The sequence below is a fragment of the Anopheles coluzzii genome, chromosome 3 (assembly GCF_943734685.1).
Source record: "Anopheles coluzzii chromosome 3, AcolN3, whole genome shotgun sequence".
In the NCBI taxonomy this organism is placed as follows: domain Eukaryota; kingdom Metazoa; phylum Arthropoda; class Insecta; order Diptera; family Culicidae; genus Anopheles; species Anopheles coluzzii.
The window spans coordinates 60,792,539-60,806,271 of record NC_064671.1 but is presented as its reverse complement, the minus strand read 5'-3'; the positions used below and the strand labels follow the sequence as shown (position 1 = coordinate 60,806,271).

The window sequence follows — 13,733 nt, the reverse complement described above, 5'->3', positions numbered from 1 at the left end:
ACAACAAACAGGTTTCTACCGGACGCGCCTTGGCGAGCGGCACAAGTCATCCCTTCGGCCCGAACGGTACCGCGTGCAGCGGTTGGAGATGCGATTGTATGGGTGTGCGTGCAGATCAGGGCAAGCTGCGTTAGAAGTGTGGTGTGTTATGTATCGCTAGAGCAGCACGTCAGCGTTAGATGAGGACGGTCGGGAAGGGCAGAGTTGGGTTAGCTTTGCGCAGTGGCGATATCGTAACCAATGAGGTACAACCGAGGTGCGATTATTGCTAGTTGAAAACTAATACCAATACCCCGCCTTGGGGACGTGAAATACCGTCCGCTATGGCAATTTTTGCAAACCCCGAAAGGGGTAACAATTCATTAAACAAAAAGTATCTAGTAGAGTTTAGCCCAGTGATCTAACCTGAAAAGCTATCACTGCAAATGATGGTCTGTGGTTAGATAATGATTATTACGTTCAATAGACATAGTTTCACGACAGGATATCACTGAATATCCTCTCAGATCTTTCAATGACCACACAATTCCGTGAAATCATTTTCTTCGCGAGCCGGCATTGGGTTGTGGTTTGTTTATTTCGTGATATTTGACAACCGGCTTGATACACCGGCATGGTGGAGTCATTAGCTTCAGGGGTGAATAACTTTCAAGGGAAATGAGCGCGGTTCTGAAGCAATTGCATCTCTTATTACTGGCCAAATGTTTCAATGATTTATTTAGAAACATTTTTTTATTTTTTCTTTTAAATTCCTGGACCTGGAAATTAATCAAAAAGTTTTCCGAAAGAAAATAAAATGTAAAATGTAGGACTAGAAAAACTTGTCATGTTAGTATCAAAAGCTAATTTAGCGACAGTTGTTTCTTCTTCGTCGATGTATATTCTGTTTGGTTCTTTAAATTGAGTCCCAATTTCTTAAGTGAATAATATTTTATTCCGTTTGAATCATCCACCCATACAAGGTATTTTGACTGCCGAAACAAAGAGGACTTTTCAGAAATAATTATTATTTGGCAAGACTAAAGTCCCTAGCAGTTCTAGTTAAAATGAGAAACCACTTAAGTAGATTAATTTTCACAATTCACATTCAGTTAGTTTTAATCGTTCTTTTTCTATCTGGCATAACGTCCTATGCGGACATGCCGGTCTATTCAGGCTTTCGTGACTTATTTCATTACGACACAGCTGGATAGTCAATCCTTTCTACGATGGGACGGTCCAGTTCAGGCTTGAACTCAGGACGGGCATGTTGTTAAGTCGTTCTAGTTGACGACTGTACCAAGGGATTGAGATTTAATCATCATAGACTGTATTTTAAGCTGATTCTTAGCCGACTAAGATTCGTTTCCCTTTTCACGCATCACGCAGAAATTATTTGCATTTTTGAGCTTTTTACAATCTCGACGGTTCTTGCGCATCGCCGCCAGTCTTTGCTGACCCCTGCCGTAAGGTGTTCTAAACAAATATGCATCATTTGCTTGTCTAAAATCATACATTGATTACGCTGCATTAAATAATCCATTCAGGAAATAGAGAAATTCTTTCCCGCATTGAACAAACCATTCCTTATTTCCAATATGTGTTATTTACCTTTCCTCCGGCCCGTTCGTTTCGAAGCATTCGAAGCTGTCAAACTGTCTTTCCCAAAAGTGACACAAAAGACACACGCTCGAATCGCAGCAAGCGGCAGCGCACAGTGTTGTTATGTAAAATAAACTATTCTCAAGCTTCTGCCGGGTGGCTTTTCCGCAAGATGCTGAAAGTGTTCCAATCGTCGTCCACCCTGCTGGGACAGCAGCTGAAAGCCCTGGTTTCAGTCCGACACTACGGCAAACCGAACAAAAAGTTCCTCTACAAAGATGGCATCCTGAAGGACCAGATTTATTACTACCCACGGTAAGGTTTTGTGTACCAGGTGCACGTGTGGTCTTTACATCACTGTAGCATACCCAAAGCGAGGCAAACGAGTCGATCATCATATCATACGACTGGGCTTTGCTTTTAGGGACAACAACCGTGAACTACCTGCGCTGGATGGAGAACCTTCGAAACTGTTCAGCGTTCGTCGTATGAAACCAATCAAAGGGCTGCCGTACTGGGAAAAGCGGATACTGCGCGGCTTGGGACTGTATGAGGTAACGCAACTAACCGATGCTAACCCCGAAACAGACGCCTTATTCTCGTTAACCTTGTGTTTGTAGAAAAATGCGGTCGCCGTGGTAAAGAACATCCCGGAAAATAATGCCCGCCTGTGGAAGGTGAAGCATTTGGTGGAGATACTTCCGATCACGTACCGGTACGGCGAACCGACGGAGGCTGACATCGAGCGAACGTTCCTAAAGGAGGATGGCGAGTGTGTCGTGATACGCAAGCTAGAGGCAGCGGAGGTGACCAACACGAAGCTGTCCGCTGCGGAGCAGCTTCGTCACGCCAAAGATCGTATAGACGGGGAAACGTTACGAAAAGATTCTCGGCTCAAGTGGCTGAATGCGTGGTAAGGGAGGGTGGCAGCCTAGCGGGATGGCCGTAAGTCCGTTTGTAGGTAGTGCGGAGGAGGATTGAGTGGCGTTTAATATAAGCAACCTTTAAAAACACAAAAAAGAAGTTTCGGATACTTTTTTATACAAGTAGGGCACGGGCAGTTTTTACACGACACATTTAAATAGTCCACTGTTTATTAGTTTTTTTGTTGCACGCTTACATATTACCCACCCGGCGCCGCTGCCGTCCGCGATTCGAGCCATTCCGCAACAATCGATCGCTAGCGTGTTGGCTAGCCAGTAGGGAAGAAACCGGTCGGAAAAACCACCCCGGGCCCTGGCTAACATCACCCCACACACGCTGCTGGTAGGGGGACGAGCGTGACATCGCGCCCCATCGGCCACTGGAACCAACGGGCGGATTTGTTGGGTGTGGTGTATGTATGTGTGAGTGTGTCAGTAGTGTGGTAAATATAATATAGTAGTAGTAACATTGATTTTTGCTTTTCCACGCGCTTTCTTTCCCTAATATACTTGTACAACACCGACGACAGTCAGCAGCTATATAAAGTCTAATTGTTGGCCTACTACATCTTTGAACCGAGAGCAAGTGGTGGTGGTTATGGTTACCTTATTTGTCCTGTGTTGCTTTACCCATTTCTTGTAGTATTGATGTTTAGTTTGCTCCTTTGTTTTTGGTTTGTTCTGGTGGAAGAAGAAGTATTGTTTTTGTTTCGTACGTTTTTCTAAATATTTGGTTTACTTTTTTTTTTGTTGAGTTTTTGGTTGGCTAATGAGATTCCTGCTTTCTGATAAATGGATAGGAAAGCGTGGTAGCAACACTTTAGCAATTCCCTTCTTTCAATCCCCATCCTTCAGTATACGTGTAGGTTTTAAAAACGAATGGAAGCGTCTGAGAAAACTCCAGTCTGTTGGTTAGTTTCAATATATAGAGAGAGATGCATTTTGCCCTTTTTTCTTCTACTTTGCCTTTCTAGCGATTGGTGACACGGGTGGTTACTGTACTGGAGTAAAATTTCTATAAAAACACGGTACTAGTTGGGGTAGGTAGGTGTCCCACCGTCTTCGAGCGGGCGTGTTCCTCCCAGGTAGAAAAACACCCATCATCCTCCTGTATACGGTTGTATAGGCGGTGGTTCCGGTGGTGACGGTAAATATGGTTGGATTGAATTTTCTGATCAGACTGTGTCGAGGAGGTTGCAATTTCCACTCTACCACACCATTGGGTGGTATAATTTATTTGATGGCGTTGAGTTCTTTTCTATGCTTTACATTATCCTACGAGAAGCGTCGAGGTTGGAGAGGGATGAGATATGGGGTTGGTGTTAGCGATGTGAGTAATCGGGTGACATTCGAAGCAACAAACTGTTGCGCTTCCTGTTTTGCTCACGCAAACTGTTGTACGAGCAACATTCGCTGTAGGCTGATTTACGGGATTGTTGTGTGCGTTTCTCTTGTTGCATTTTACCGGGGAGGGCACGGTTACTCCATTTCCAAATAGACACTTAACACATCAATTTATCTTGGCGGTACAATTTTGAGCATGCTTCCTATACTACCTCCTCATCCTCCTTTTTCCGGATGACGTCATCGCGCCATAGAGACGATAGAGCTGTTCCTTCCGCTGGATCTGTTTCCTACATTCCAGCGAAAATAGGGGCAAAACTAACGAGTACTGCAGCATCCATCGTGCAGGCAAGCTTACAGAATGCTGCAGGAGCTCTTCTCGCGGAACGGATTCACCTTCTGGCTGGAGAACCCGACCAACAGGCAGTCTTCGGCCTGGTGCTCCGTCACGTACTTCACTATGTCCGCCACGGCCTGCGACACCGTGATGCGCTGGATGGCAGCTTCGCGCCGGAGCTGCTCGGTGATTGCTCGTTGCTGCTGCAGATTCGAGGCCATTATATCCATCACGGCTGTCTCGGATAGCCCTATGGTGAATGCTTTTACGGGAAGTTTCCGCGCACAGAAAAAAATAACAAGCAGGTGCAGCTATGCGAAACCCGCAACACGGATTGCTTCACCAACGGGCTAAAAGGGGAACAACTGCGTTCAGGGCACTTGTGGACTTTTTGCCGAATATCGATGCCTTTTATTTAGGGCGTGTGAACTGCACTTGGCTTTGTGGGGACTTTTTGCTGCGAGCGAAGAGATTCCAGAAAGCTTTAATTGGATGATCGTTTCGTTCGTAGTTTTTTTTATTGATGAAAAATTTCTGTACCCCTCATTTGACATTCCGTTTTGACAGTTGGTGTCGAGTTCAACTGTGGTAAATTATGCAGAAACAAAAATATGATCTGCAAATTGTACCTGGAACATATTAAATCACGTTGATTTGTTATAGCCATTGTTAAATGAGTTCAATTGCTTTCTATCACTTCACAAATGTTAACAAACATTCAAACAAACCGATTGCCATCAATGCAGAAACGGACGAAGAGAGCTAAACGCATTGGGCTAAAATGACAGCTTCCAATATAACCTCACAAGGCAGAACAGGAGCAAGCAATACCGTTCCGAGAGCGAGAGCATTGCGTTTTTGTTCGACTTGCGGCCGCTGTTTCCTGAAACGAGAAAAATCTGTGCACAAAAATGGCTCTTCATGTACCGAAAGCACCCGGTTTTGCGTCGATGCTCAAGGAAGGAGCTCGGGTAAGTTGAAAAATAACCCAACACGATGGAAAACATCCATCCGACATGCCGGTGGAGCCGTACACAGCGAAAAAACCCACTTCCCCTCGGCGCATGATGATTCACGTGAGAAATCTCACACACCCACACGCACATGCTTATTTGCAGGCATATTCCGGTCTCGAGGAAGCGGTCTACCGTAACATCAACGCCTGCAAGGAGTTCGCCAACTCGGTCCGCTCGGCTTACGGGCCGAACGGCATGAACAAGATGATCATCAACCATATCGAGAAACAGTTCGTCACATCCGATGCCGGTACGATTATGCGCGAGCTGGATGTGGAACACCCGGCGGCAAAGCTGATGATCGAGGCGAGCCAGATGCAGGAGGCGGAAGCGGGCGACGGCACAAACTTCGTGGTCGTGTTCTGCGGCGCCCTGCTGGAGGAGGCGGAAGAGCTGCTGCGGCTGGGTGTTACCAGCAGTGACATTACCGAGGGCTACGAGAAGGCGCTCCAGAAGACGCTGGACATTCTGCCCACGCTTTCCTGCCACGAGATCAAGGATTACCGCAGCCTGGTGCCGGTGCGGAACGCAATTCGTGCGACGGTCATGTCAAAACAGCTCGGCAACGAGGACTTCTTGGCCGATCTGATCGCAAAGGCGTGCATTTCGATCATGCCCGAGAAGACCACGTTCAACGTGGACAACATCCGGGTGTGCAAGATCCTGGGCAGCGGGCTGCAGATGTCGGAGGTCATCCCGGGCATGGTGTTCAAGCGGTTCGTCGAGGGTGAGGTAACGTCGGCGACGAAGGCCAAGATTGCGCTCTACTCCTGCCCGGTAGACATCATCCAGACGGAGACCAAGGGCACGGTGCTGATCAAGTCGGCAGACGAGCTGAAAACGTTCAGCCAGGGCGAGGAGAACCTGCTGGAGGCCCAGATCAAGGCGATCGTCGATACGGGCGCGACGGTGATCGTGGCCGGAGCAAAGTTTGGCGATATGGCTCTGCACTACATGAACAAGTACGGTCTGATGGCGGTGCGGCTGAACTCCAAATTCGATCTGCGCCGGCTGAGCAAGGCCGTCGGTGGTACGGTGCTGCCCCGGCTGACGCCGCCGAGCACGGAAGAGCTGGGCTACTGCGACAACGTGTACTTGCACGAGCTAGGCGACACTTCGGTGACGATCTTCAAATCGGAGGGCACGGAAAGCCGCATCGCGACGGTCGTCATTCGTGGCTCCACCGACAACTACATGGACGACATCGAGCGTGTCATCGATGATGGTGTTAACACGTTCAAGGGTTTGACGCGCGATGGGCGCTTCCTGCCTGGTGCGGGTGCGGTGGAAATCGAACTGGCCCAACAGCTGGCCGAGTACGCCGATACGCTGCCCGGGTTGGAGCAGTACGCGGTGCGCAAGTTTGCTAAGGCGTTGGAGTACTTCCCCAAGGCGCTGGCCGAAAACAGTGGCGTAAACGCGACCGAGGTAGTCCACCAGCTGTACCTGGCACACAAGCAGGGCAAGAAGACGGAAGGCTTCGACATCGAATCGGAACAACCGGCCACGATCGACGTCACGACGAAGAACATCTTCGACCTGTACACGACAAAGTACTGGGGACTGAAGTATGCCGTCGGTGCTGCCTGTACGATCCTGAAGGTGGACGAAATCATCATGGCGAAGCGGGCCGGTGGACCGAAACCGCGTGCGGGCGGTCCCGGAAGTGACGACGAATCGTAAGCAGCCCTTTGGAGCTGGTAACACTTTCATCTTGGCCCCGTTTTTCGTTGCATCAGCATTTTTCGTCTGCACTTTAATTCTAATTTTATCTTCATTGCTAACACTTATGCTCGTTCACACAACAACACCTTGCAGGATATAAGATTAATATTACACATTATGCTGCACTTCAAATATAAAACCGCACACACCACCTTTTCCATCTCGAGCGGGTGGGACTAACTGGCAGTAGGTGCTGTGGTTTTTTTTCACTGGATGTTTCCTTTGTGCTGCTCTCAGCTGCCAGCAATTGTACTCACTGCGCACACCACCTTTATGTTGATAATGAACATGTGTGGCGGAAAAGGAAATCAAATAAAGCTTCTAACATCCCCTCCAGAAGCTGGAAGGATAATCTAATCGTGATTTCTAATCAATGCTAGTTGTTTGGGCTTTCTTTCTGAAAGACATCCGATCTTGGGCGGCTTGTTGTAAAGATCAGGCCAGCTTTCATTTAACCATTGTCCGAACTTTATTGTATATATTTGGTTTCCATTTCCTTAAACGTTGCAATTGATAATACATCATGATGATGATCCCGAGCTTGTTGAAGAGAAAATACCACCAGTTCTGTTTATACATGTCTGCATTCTGACTACCACCAACGGTCTCTACAATACATAAATCGTCTCAAAGACGTGTCCGTTGTAAACAAAACATTTAAACTTATGAATAACGATACAATCACAGTGTGATAAAACAAAACTATCTGGGGGGAAGTGGGAAGAGATTGTGATTTGAGTGCATTATCGTACATATGTAACGAAACATCACACTAATAACTAGAAGGTTGAAATGCATCCAAGGGAGTGAACCTCTACTATCCCGCTACCCAATAATGACACACAGACATTGTGGCATAATACTTTTGCTCTAAAATAGACCGACACCTTTAGGGGTTTGCTAAAACTGATATGAATTATGCACGCACGCCAGGGTGGAAACGGTAGGGGAGGAGCGTGAGCATAGCACTGGTTTGATTATCTGGATCCTAAAATTAGTCAACGGTCAATAAGAATAGTCAAATAGATACGGGTGATGAACATTCGTTCCACGGAACAATTGTGTCCGCGGTCTGGTGGTGTTGAGTGAGCTGCTTTGAGCAGGGTAAAATCTTCACACAGATTAACTTTACTGAGGTTTAGTCGAAAACGAGACCGATCGCATTAAATGGCAACACCGGGCAGTACGGTTCGAGCTGTAGTGCCGTTGCCATGCAATCAGCCGAAGCCGTGTAATCTCCTAGACTTTCCATCACACGTCCCAGCAGGAACCTACAAGGATGGTTATTATAATCCTGGCTCATTGTTCAATAAAAGTGGCTGACACTTACCATATTTTGGGACAGTTTGGATCAATTTTGGCCGCGTCCTTCAGCGTCTTTTCGGCCAGCCGGGGTTCTCCCAGCGTTAGGTGTGCTTCACCGAGCGCTCGCAACGCGTCCGTATGGTACGGGTTCGCTGAGACGGCGTTAAGAAAGCATTGCTTTGCTTCATTCCATTGGGATTGGAAGATGTGAATTTGGCCTCGCTGTAAAGAAAAATCATTAGAATCAATATACCCATAATGGCTAACAATATTTTCCTTCCCTACCATGTACATAACCTGATGCGAAACAGGATTGATGAGGCTTGCCTCCTGGATGCAGTTGATCGCTTCGTTTGGCTGTTCAATCGCTAGATATACGTCCGCTAGCAGAAGCCAAATTTTGAACTGAATCATCCAAGCCTTCTGTGGCCCGGGTCGGGGACTGAACGAGCTAAGAGAGCTGGCCGCTTCGCTAAGCGCGTGCTCAATGCGTGATGCCGCCAACGATGCTGCGTGAATTGAATCTGTAAAAGGGGAACATTTTCAGGACCGTTAGACAGCAACAGCAGCCGTGAAAGATGGGGTTCTTTCTATCTTACTTGAATCTTTGTCAGACATTTGAGACGATTGCATCTGTATGACGCTCCTCGTGTCCGAATGCTTCTCATTGTCGTGCTCGTTGGCAGCGTTCGCGAGCTGCACCTCGTATACCTCGCGCCAAATGGAGAACATCTGCTGCACCGTCTCGAGGGCCGTCTCGACGTCGCGCAGATACAGCTCCAGATGTGCCTTCACGTGCAGCAGATTCAAATTGTCCGGGAACTCTTCGACTGCATCTTGCACCACGGCAAGCGCCTCCTTCGGACGTCGGTTTGCCGTCAGTAGCAGTGCGAACAGCAGCAAGCTGGAGGCATGCTCTGCCCGGAGCGACAGTGCCGTCGTGATGTGCACCAGTGCCTCCGTAATGTTGAAGTTGTGTGCATGCTGGCAGGACAAATAGTACTCCACCAGATGATCGTTTGGATCCTGCTGGACGGCACGCTCGAGTGCTTCGAACGCTAGCCGATTGTACCGGTCGCGCTCGGATACCAAATTCGACGATACGGCCATCTGCTGTAGCCCAATGCCAACGTACAGCTGAGCGCGCGACCTTCGTCCCACCGGGGCTTTGAGCTCCTTCCGCAGGGCTTCCTCGGCAAAAGCAAGACCTTCCTTTACCTGATCCAAATGTTCGTAGCAGATGCGAGCCGCCATTAGGCAGGACATACTATCGCCCGGTTCGAGGTTGGAGTGTTCCTTCAGAGCGCAGACCGCGTGCTTGAAGCGCCCGAGTGCCATCAGACAGGTCGCGTACTGTTTCCACACGTGACTTTCGCCGAACGCAAACTTCAGCGCCTTCTCGAGCGAATCGTGCAACAGTGCCACCTGGTTCCATCGTACGGTGGCCAACGTTAGCAGATCGTAAATGGCCGTCGCATTGCCAAGGGAGTGTACGCGTGCGTCACGAAACTCGGGCGACTGCGATAGAACGGCATCGCGTACGGCGAGCGTTTCGGCAATCAGCAGCAGCAGGATCGTTTCCTCGTGTTGGTTCTTCGGGATGAATTGCTGCCGGCCGGAATATTTGCGCGGTTCCCAGAGACGCTTGTTACCGCCGGACGCACTGCGTGTTGGTGTGTTGCTGGTCGGAAGCGTGTATATGGTGCCCGATACACCGCGCAACAGCACTTCCGCCAGCTGGCGGGCAAGTGTAAGGCGTAACGTTTGAGTGGCCCTCGTTTCGACCGCACTCAACATGACGCGATAACGGTCGATGGCATTCTGCAGCTTTCCCGCCTTTATCAGCACAATCGGGGCCTGCTGCAGGCCCGTCTCGAGGATTGCACCCATGCGACGTACCTCACCTTGATTGGTATTATCCTGCCCCTGCAGGTAGAGGATGCCCAGATCGGCAGCTTTTTCAAAGCAACTGATCATTTCCGCTTCCTGTTCCGCCTGCTTAAATTTCGACGGTGCCTTTGAGCCTTTCTTCTCCAGGCACATGCCTTTGATGGCGTACGATTCAGCAAGGATTCGTATACTTCTCCTGGAAACGAGGAAAACAGAAGTGTTAGATTTTCCTATAAAAGTATACATTGTTTGGTAATTGTGAGTGATTCGTATTTTGTTCTTGTTTCCTGAATTGACTACTTCGTCCAGTTATAGATATAGAATTTAAAAAAGACATCATCCCACGGTAAGAATGAATTTTTAAATCGGGATAGCTTCAGGATCTGTTCCTCGACCTATGTAGGACCTATGATAACAGTTTTTAAACCAGAATAGTATTTTTACCAGTTTAGGAAGTAGTACTAATAAAAATACAACAATCGAGATGAATCTGGCCCTTATCCGTTATCGGCACCTCGGAATTGCGTAGCGTTATCTAGTATTTGCGCAATTAACTTAGTTTTTTTTTTAAATAAAATGCCAACTTACGCTGAAAGATGCTTCTCCGATAGGGTGTTCAACTCTGCCAGCACAAAGTTCTGCAGCGACTCCTCATACTGTCCACAGGCAAAGTAAAGCTTGGCTAGCAGCAAATGTGCATCCAGTGCAAAGCCAGCCTTCTTTCCATTTTCCCCCGTGACGGAATTAAGATAGCGCTTGGCCTCGGACAGTCCCAGCTTTGCTTTAGAGTAGTTTTCCTCTATCGGTGGATGTTCCTCGAGGTAGCTTTCCAGCTTCCCTTCGCCAGTGAGAAAGTTGGCAAGACATTCTGCAACATAAACGACACGGTCGTGAGATTACGATACGACTAAGTCCCTACCCAGCGTCGCTATGACTCATACGCACCTTGCGGGTATCCCGTTTTGAGCTCTTCGGCCAGCTCGATCACCCGTTTCCATCGTCCTTCACTGCGACACTGCTCGATGGAGGATTCGAGTTTCGTTACTTGATTACGGCCACGTCCAGTCATGTTGTACGGTTAAGCACTTTATGTCTAATAACTTATCGCACTGCCCTACGCAGTCTGTTGTCCCTTTTCTATGCTTTAATCGATAAAATCCCTACGGAGGGTGAGAAAAATTACAAAACAGCTCAATTTTCGCGGCCGTGTTTGGTGTTTTTCCATAGATTCTCCCTTTCCTATCAGGGTGACAGAGTTGACAGATGTTTGTTATCATCGGAAACGCACCAAACCAACAAATGCAGTTGACATTTCTTTGTTCATTTGTAATGACCGTTTACTTCTATAAAGATTTAGAAAATTTCGCAAAACATAAAAATAGACAATATATGCGCTGTTATTGTTATGAATTACTCCATTTTTTGGTTCTTTATTTATTAATTTTTCAGTTTTCGGTGGATTATTTTCGTTGAGAAAATAAAAACAAAAACCCATCATTTTGACAGCTCGGAAAGGCCTCCTCCACGTTGCGTTGCGGATACGTTCCGTGGTGTTTTGATATCGTTTTTCCTCCAATACCGGTTTCCCTTCTCAAGGTTCACTTTCCCCGGACATTGCAGCCGATGTTTGGTGTCACCTTTGGCACAGTCGTAAAACGAATATTGTCCGTCCCGCGTTTATTGAAGATGAGTGATCTGCAGCGCATTCTATCCAACAACAAGGCAGCCGAGGAGCTGCTCGAGTCGCTGAAGCAAGAGGTAAGGCGGGCAGGTTTTATTTTCGTATCTCGTTTGCGGTCAATTACCTCATTTATCTCACATTAATACCCATTTTCCCGTTGAAGCTGAAAGTGATAAAAAATGAGCAAATACAACGCAAAATCGCCATGTTGCAGACGGAAAATGAAACGCTTCGCCGGCAGGTCGATTCCTGTCTGAAGCAGCTGGTTTCGCTGGAGGTGGCGCACGGAAAGGTACAGATTCCGGTCCCCACACCGGATGAAGTACGGGCTGGCAGTGGTCCAGCAACAGTAAAAATGGAACCCGTCGCACAGCCACCGGCCGCTAAGGAAAGTCCCAAGGAGCAGCCACCGGCCAAGGCACAGCAACAGCAGAGCGACAGTAAACCACCGAAAGAAAAGAAGCCCAAGAAGGAAAAACCGGCCGGCGGGGAGGGTAAGCCGGCGGCGCCGTCCGTCGAAGAACCACCGATCGATGTGGGACGGTTGGATATGCGCGTTGGACGCATCGTGGAAGTTTCGCGCCATCCCGACGCGGACAGTCTGTACGTGGAGAAGATCGACTGTGGCGAGCCGAACGGTCCCCGGACGGTGATTTCCGGGCTGGTGAAGTATGTGCCGATTGAGGAGATGCAGAACCGCATGGTGGTGGCGCTGTGCAATCTCAAGCCGGCGAAAATGCGCGGCATCCTGTCGGAGGCGATGGTAATGTGTGCTTCGACGCCGGACCGGGTAGAGATTCTGGCTCCACCCGCGGACGCAGTGCCGGGCGATCTGGTACACGTGGAGGGATATCCACGCGTGCCGGATTCAGTAATGAACCCGAAGAAGAAGATCTTCGAAACGGTAGCGCCGGATTTGAAGACGAACGGTGAGCTCGTGGCGTGCTACAAGGAGCGTTCCTTTGTCGTACCTGGGAAGGGACCGGTCAAAGCACAGACGCTTAAAAATGTACAAGTAAAGTAAAGGCGATAGTCGTCCTGTTCGGCGAGGAATACTCTTTCGTTTCAATAAACGTTTGTTAGAATATTGACTGAAGAACGGTTCCCACCTTTTCTTCATAACCATCATCACCAGCATTGCGATCATCAGTACTTAGGGATCAGCCGGGATATGATTAGTAGCCCTTCTAGGTAGCACATGTACGTACTGGCCGTACTGGCCGCGAAGTAAAAGGGTATGTGGGAATTTAATTTTCCATTAAACATTTCTCATAAACAATGACAAAAAACAGTTCGGTGTCCGTTTTTTACTAAACGTATGATTAAAACCTGTTTATTTTAACTGTCAATAGATTGCAGATCGGCGTAAGGATCGCGCTATGTCGCACTGTGGGTGGAGCTGTGGGGGGGATGGAAAGTAGTTTAGTGGATGATGCACTTTTGTTAACGTACCGTCTTCGTATTAACATTTAGAATCCTACCAATCGTACCCGGGGGTATCGTGCGTGTGGCATTTGTTGTGTTGGCTGATAAGTTAATTTAGTAACTGCGTGGCTATCATGCCTTCTGTATCCTACAGTTTAACCTGTTCTGTTTACGTTTCGTTTGGGACATATGCTTGGGACAAACATCTACCATTGACCCACATACGCATGTGCGTTAGAAGGTTAATCGATGATGGTGTCAAGTACAAAGTTCTCGATACAGTTTCGAATTCATGCGTTTCTTTGAAAATGTGGAATTGAGTGTGCACATCCTTATGGTACTTTAAGAATCATGTTTTTTTCTTCACTTCTTGGTGTACATTCTTTGCCATGTTAGCTTTGTTTGCCCTTTCCACGTGTTAGTAGTAAAATAGGTGCAAAATCGTGTGGAAAAAAGTGTTCAGTAATCTTGACTTAGTGTTAATTCAACAAACAAAGTACCCAATA

The 13,733-nt window shown here is 47.9% G+C and overlaps 5 protein-coding genes and 1 non-coding gene across 6 annotated transcripts; 4 read left to right on the top strand and 2 right to left on the bottom strand.

The window, feature by feature from the left end:
- Positions 1-211: 211 nt before the first annotated feature.
- LOC120960248 (U4 spliceosomal RNA) lies at positions 212-352 on the top strand. Its single transcript, XR_005752304.1, has one exon. It is a non-coding gene; the product is annotated as a U4 spliceosomal RNA (small nuclear RNA).
- Positions 353-1,636: 1,284 nt separating this feature from the next.
- Positions 1,637-2,977, top strand: LOC120958122 (39S ribosomal protein L30, mitochondrial). The gene is made up of 3 exons (XM_040380696.2): positions 1,637-1,896; positions 2,006-2,135; positions 2,202-2,977. Exons 1-3 carry the CDS (start codon positions 1,754-1,756, stop codon positions 2,496-2,498), a joined length of 570 nt encoding a protein of 189 aa, XP_040236630.1. The 5' UTR covers positions 1,637-1,753; the 3' UTR covers positions 2,499-2,977.
- A 721-nt stretch (positions 2,978-3,698) lies between these two features.
- LOC120958123 (guanine nucleotide-binding protein subunit gamma-1) lies at positions 3,699-4,723 on the bottom strand. Its single transcript, XM_040380697.2, has one exon. The coding sequence runs from the start codon at positions 4,413-4,415 to the stop codon at positions 4,203-4,205; it is 213 nt and encodes a 70-aa protein (XP_040236631.1). The 5' UTR covers positions 4,416-4,723; the 3' UTR covers positions 3,699-4,202.
- A 267-nt stretch (positions 4,724-4,990) lies between these two features.
- Positions 4,991-7,283, top strand: LOC120958119 (T-complex protein 1 subunit theta). The gene is made up of 2 exons (XM_040380692.2): positions 4,991-5,156; positions 5,304-7,283. Exons 1-2 carry the CDS (start codon positions 5,097-5,099, stop codon positions 6,882-6,884), a joined length of 1,641 nt encoding a protein of 546 aa, XP_040236626.1. The 5' UTR covers positions 4,991-5,096; the 3' UTR covers positions 6,885-7,283.
- An 88-nt stretch (positions 7,284-7,371) lies between these two features.
- On the bottom strand, positions 7,372-11,371 carry LOC120958118 (tetratricopeptide repeat protein 7B). Its single transcript, XM_040380691.2, has 6 exons — positions 11,067-11,371; positions 10,710-10,989; positions 8,831-10,317; positions 8,517-8,755; positions 8,257-8,453; positions 7,372-8,197 (listed from the first exon to the last, which is right to left on the bottom strand). The coding sequence occupies exons 1-6, from the start codon at positions 11,188-11,190 to the stop codon at positions 8,065-8,067; spliced, it is 2,460 nt and encodes an 819-aa protein (XP_040236625.2). The 5' UTR covers positions 11,191-11,371; the 3' UTR covers positions 7,372-8,064.
- A 246-nt stretch (positions 11,372-11,617) lies between these two features.
- On the top strand, positions 11,618-12,930 carry LOC120958120 (aminoacyl tRNA synthase complex-interacting multifunctional protein 1). The gene is made up of 2 exons (XM_040380694.2): positions 11,618-11,879; positions 11,966-12,930. The coding sequence occupies exons 1-2, from the start codon at positions 11,745-11,747 to the stop codon at positions 12,824-12,826; spliced, it is 996 nt and encodes a 331-aa protein (XP_040236628.2). The 5' UTR covers positions 11,618-11,744; the 3' UTR covers positions 12,827-12,930.
- The last annotated feature ends 803 nt before the right edge of the window (positions 12,931-13,733 follow it).